This window comes from Hemibagrus wyckioides, linkage group LG24, assembly GCF_019097595.1.
Source record: "Hemibagrus wyckioides isolate EC202008001 linkage group LG24, SWU_Hwy_1.0, whole genome shotgun sequence".
NCBI classification, from domain to species: Eukaryota; Metazoa; Chordata; class Actinopteri; order Siluriformes; family Bagridae; genus Hemibagrus; species Hemibagrus wyckioides.
This window is the reverse complement of record NC_080733.1, coordinates 14,339,669-14,345,700: the sequence shown is the minus strand read 5'-3', so window position 1 is coordinate 14,345,700 and position 6,032 is coordinate 14,339,669. Positions and strand designations below refer to the sequence as shown.

The window sequence follows — 6,032 nt, the reverse complement described above, 5'->3', positions numbered from 1 at the left end:
GTTTCCATGACAAGATAAGAGCCTTAATCTAGATAGATAGATAGATAGATAGATAGATAGATAGATAGATAGATAGATAGATAGATAGATAGATAGATAGATAGATAGATAGATAGATAGACACTTTATTCATCCCAAAAGGAAATTCACAGTTTCCAGCAGTATCCACAAAACACAGGTAATAGATAAAATAGGAAGGAATATAACAAAAAGTACTAAAATACCCAAATTTAGCGTACAAAAATATAACAAAAAATATATCAAATAACAAAATATTACACAATTTAACAAAATATAGCAGAAAAATACAGAGATTTAAGGAATAAATATGGAGAATTAGATGAAAACGATAAATAATGTGCAAAACAAGTGTTTAAGGTTACAGACCTAGTTGATGTGCAAATACTGTTTATGTGCAAAAACTGCATGTTTATGAGTCCTGTGCAAATCTCAGATTATTGAGAGGTCTGTATAAACCGGAGTGTATTGTGTGTAGTGTGTGGTTTATTATACAGTCCAGGACAGAGAGAGAGTAGTGTCAGTACTGACTTTTCCCACCCCGTGTGGAATTAAAGAGTCTGACTGGTTTACTCAGTTATACAGTTAAAGATAAGAAGGTCATTTTGTGAATTCTTGCTAATGAGACAACATATTCTTCCCCAAATTAATTCCACAATGTTCAAAGCACACAAATGTACACAAATGTCTTGTATGCTGTAGTGTTTACAATTTCCTTTTACTGGAACGAAGAAACCCAAACTTCTCTAGTTTGCACATTTTATTTTGTTGCATGTTTTTCTGCGCTTTGTGTCCTGCACTGTCTTGTGTTGTTTTTTGTATTTTTCGTCTTTTCTTTGCACCTGGTTACACACGTTGCACTTTATGTAGCTAGGACAAACTATCTGTCCCTAGCTCTGTGTTGTTGTTTCTGTTGTATGTTGTCTATGTACCACCAGGGTCCTGGAGAAACGTTGTTTCATTTCACTGTCTACTGCGTCAGATATACAGTATGTGGTTGAAATGACAATAAAAGCTTCTTGACTTCTTGACTATCCTGTTCCAGCATCACAATGTCCCAGTGCACAAAGCGAAGCTCCATGAAGACATGGTTTGCCAGGGTTGGTGTGGAGGATCTCAAGTGTCCTGTGCAGATTCGTAACTCATCCCCACTAAACATCTTTAGGATGAACTGGAACACTGACTGAACCCCAGACCTCCTCACACTTACACCATCAGTGTCTGATCTCACTAATGCTCTTGTGGCTGAATGAACACAAATCCCAACAGCCATGCTCCAACATCTAGTGGAAAACCTTCCCAGAAGAGAGAGTGGAGCTTATTATAACAGCAAAGAGGGACTAAATCTAGAATGGGATGCTCAACAAGCACATATGAGCACATATATCAATAATGCGTGTAAGTTCCATGGCAATTAAAATAAAAAATAATATATAAAATAAATAACATTACTTACAATTTAACTTACAAATTGACAGAACCAGAAATGTATCTCTTTGAAACATGTCTGTTCAGATAAATAAAATAACATTGCATTATATAACAAACAGTCAACACTTTACAGTATAAAATTGTTTTCAATATTTAATATTGTTTTATATACCAAATATTTCCAGACAAGTAGCCATACATGGATGTGTATTAGATCCATTAAAATGTTGAAATTATTTTGAAGCTATCAGATAATAAACTAAAGACTTGTAATCTTTCCGTCTTTACTTGAAGAGAGACTTTATGACCTCTCGGAGTTTGCGGTGACCCACAGCCAGTATGACGGGGGAGAGGGCGATAAAGGCACTGTTGGAGAAACGTGCGAGAATCAGCATGTGTGCAGATGAAGCTCCACGGTTGTAGTTGAAATAGTTCACTGAGATGACACTGGCACCCCAGGACATGATGAACAAAATGATCAAGGCTAGAATGACCTAGAAAAGAAGATGGACATTATATTATAAAGGCATAAATACAAGCAGATGAATTCAATAGACTGTGATGTCTGTTAACAGACAGTTATCCAAGTTATCTAGTAAAAGTCTGACCTTGGCTGCACGTCTCTCTGCCGGGACTCTGCGTAAAATGGGAGCATCCTGATCCTTACTGGCGATGTTGTGTGCGTTTCCATGTGCGTACAGTATGAGGAGAGAGCCCAGGTTGGTGCTGCTCATGAGGAAAAGAGGGATGACCTCATGGATCACCATGGACGTGGTGGCAAAAGCAAGCCCACTGTAAGTGGAGGGGAAATCCCACAAGCAGCCCAGTAATGGACGAGTTGTACTGCTCACTAACATCAATGTCTGTAGAGGAACAAAGACAAAGGATTCATTGCTTCCTCTTATCATGACTATAAAAGTATATGAGTATTTTCTTTTTCTCACCTCACTGGCGTTCTTGCCTCCATTTGTGGAGTACACAAAAGCAGGGACTGAGTAGAGGAGATTGAGTCCCCAGATGAGGCCGAAGCACATCAGTAGAGCTTTAGGAGGACCACGGGATGAGTTTAGACTGGCGATGGGAGGACCGATCCTTTTCAAAGTGTAAAAGTGGAAAGTGCTGAGAAACAGCGTCGACCAAACATTCACTGAACGCAGCCAGACCCACACACCCATCAGGAACTGACACCAGTCCTTACCGGGTAACACCTTCAGTAAGAGATGGAAAGAGAAGATAAATGGTGAGAGACGGAGACCAGCAGCTACAGTAGCTACAAATCGAACATTTGCCAATGATCTTAGCCATCCAGGATAGAATCAAATGAAAAGATGTTTATGTCTTTTGTGCCTATGACCTGTACAGGCATTTACAGGAGTTCTATTATGATTTATGAATATAGTGAAAATATGTATTTTATTTCTCAATATATTTTTATACATTCTTGATGTGGCACTATTATTTATGACATTGAAATATCAATTTATGACATCAAAGCCTTCTTACACATTTGTCTAATGTTCATTATTCTTTTTCTCACACTGTGTGGTCAGAGCAGGGAGTGATGTCTCAGGATCGAGGTCATGGTAAAATTCTTTGCTGCTTGATCACACCAGGGACAGAAATTGGCTCCCAAGACCTGATTTGTGTTCATTAACAACAGACAGAAACATGGTTTGTTCTGCCAGAATGGGGCAATCAACACACAGCCTGTTGGACGCAATGCGATATCACCTTTGCTTTGGTTATTTATCCCCCTGGCAGGGGAAGAAACTCCTGAGTTTACATATAGAATGACAAATGTTTTGGACCAGGATGCTTTTGGTTGCAGAACAAACCGTGTGTGTTGGTTGCAGAACAAACCATGCTTCTGTCTGTTGTTAATGAACACAAATCAGGTCTTGGAGCAACCACAGCATACTGGATATGTTCACAACTGGTCCAATTTTTGTGAGCACACAGTAAATGCTCTAACTATACTCTGTATGGAAAACACATTTTTCTACTATGTTGAAAACATTAGGGTTAAGCATCTATTACTTTATCTTCCACTGTGAGATCAAGTTAACAGCATCTAACGTCTTTGTCTATCTATCTATCTATCTATCTATCTATCTATCTATCTATCTATCTATCTATCTATCTATCTATCTATCTATCTATCTATCTATCTATCTATCTATCTATCTATCTATCTATCTGTTTTGTCATTAATCTATAACCTCCATAACCTATGAAATAGTTTTTCTCTAAAGACAGCATTTTTGCTGGACATTACTACAGTTTGTAGTAAACCAGTTACATAAAATTCTTTCCATACAAAAGTCTGGATAAACACATAACATGATTGAATGATAACATCCATGAGTGAAAATTTATTTTCTCACATATTTGCACTGTCAGAAAGGATAATGAATCATTTAGATCCTTTACACAATTGCTAGGGTTTGATATGAATCTTGTGTGTATCCTTTCTTCTCAAAAACAACTAGTAATCTTTCGAGTCTGGTTTTAATGCTAGTCAGCTTTCCAGATGTTCTTCTGTTGTTGTTTCATTTAAGGTCTGATAATGTAGCATGAACATTCTTTAACTGTTAAGATGATCTTAACCTTGTGTTGCTTTGAGGAAACCTCACCCCCACATCCTATCCTCTTCCTTCTAACCCCCAACACACACAACATATAATACACACACAAAAATATCCCTTCATACCTCCAGTCCAAAGTCTGAGGTGACCAGCAGGGTGTTCCTCATCACCGACACCATCAGGTTAGATAAGGCCATGTTGACCAGGATCATGTCAGAGTTGCGCCCGCCTCCGCGCTCCCGAAAAATACTGTCTCCTACCACCAAGATCACCATGGCATTTCCCAGAATGCCAAGCAGCACCAGGATCAAGTATAAAGCCATTGAAATACCTGTTAACTGACCTGTTGGTGCTTTTTTAACCAATGTGACAGTTTTATTGGCGATCATCATGAATAAATCTTAGAATAAATAACTAATATAACCTCTGACCTGGTAAACAAACAGATAATTCTTCTATTCCTAAAGCGATCCCTTTCTATACTTCTACAACTAACCAAAAGTTCTACCAAATGGTCCTCAACAGATGTTTCCTGTTTCATTCCTTACATTAGACCCCTCCTCTCCAGGGCCAAAATGTCCAATCCCAATCTGTATCCACTCCCATCCTCTAGACAGAAGATAAAGAACTCAATAAATCCAGAATCAGCTCCCTCAGGCTATTTCAATTAAGGTACTGCCTATGAAAGAGATTTCCCCAAAAATAGTGAAACCTTATGTCGCAATAGCTGAGCACACATCTTTCGTAACAGGGGATTAATTAATTTGGCTAATTGAAACACAGGTCGTTAACAGCTAATTAATCAACACGCTCTGTTACTCGTATCGTCAGTGAGGGAGTCTTTATATCCGGAAAGCCACCTGAGGCTTGAGGATTTTGGGAGATTTTACGTCACCTATGGAATAAACTTAATAAAATAAGCTGTTTAATTGGTTGTTGACTCGACTATGTTATGAGGATGGAATAGCTTTTTCTGCCAAGGAAGTAACTACATTTCTAAGCATGGCTTAATTGTTTTTGGCTTTGAATACAATTTATAGGAATAATGAGAAGACATTATTCATCTTCAGTAACTGAAAACAACATGCAAAACTTTAACCTGAGCTTAGGATTGAACCCAGGACCCTGGAGCCAGTGCTGCCTGCTACACCTGTTTACCACCAATGATCAGTACATTAGTTAACTAAATATATTTTATTTACTATTAAACAGCACCATCCCAATAATCTAATAATTTTACATACAGTACATACAAAATCCTTAATAGAAATCTAACAGGAAACCAAAGAAAGAAATGGACAGATCTGCATGGACACAATGTAGATGTATGGGAGTTACATTTTGTGTATTTATGCAACACAGCCCACCTAGCTGTCCACTTTCTGCCCCACTTATCCTACACAGGACCACAGGGAGCCTGGAATCTTGGGGCACAAGGCGGAGGTCACCCTGGACGGTGCTCAGACCTTTTTACAGAGCACAATCACACACCCCTTCACACAATATGGACAATTTAGAAATGGGCCTAGAAAGCATATCTTTTTTAAAAGTGCTAATAAATAAATGCAAATAAAATAAAGAAATCAAACAAGAATATAAAGAATATAAACAAACGATCCCACTATCCTAATTTACAATATTTACAATATGTACATTATTATAATATCATGTGCAATATCATACCATGTAGAATATTGTGTTTAATTCTCAAGCACCTTTTTTGTTCATTTTCTATATGTAGCATATTTCATTAATATTTCATTTATTTCTCTTGTGTACTCTGAATCTCATCTTATTTTAGCACAGGGAGAACTTGCTAACTCCAAGCTCTCAGGAATCTGTACCAACAAGATCCATTTCCAGAGACTGACCACTGAGCAATCATTAAACACAAACATAACTGGTTCTTAGTGTCTTAGTATCTATATGATGCGCTGATCCATTGATATGTCAGATCTGAATTTCTAAAATCTATGCATTTCTCCTTTTCCTCAGACG

The 6,032-nt window shown here is 37.7% G+C and overlaps 1 protein-coding gene across 1 annotated transcript; it reads right to left on the bottom strand.

The window, feature by feature from the left end:
- Positions 1 to 1,733: 1,733 nt before the first annotated feature.
- Positions 1,734 to 4,426, bottom strand: LOC131345323 (olfactory receptor class A-like protein 4). The gene is made up of 4 exons (XM_058378154.1): positions 4,160 to 4,426; positions 2,394 to 2,657; positions 2,058 to 2,312; positions 1,734 to 1,943 (listed from the first exon to the last, which is right to left on the bottom strand). Exons 1-4 carry the CDS (start codon positions 4,424 to 4,426, stop codon positions 1,734 to 1,736), a joined length of 996 nt encoding a protein of 331 aa, XP_058234137.1.
- Positions 4,427 to 6,032: the final 1,606 nt, after the last annotated feature.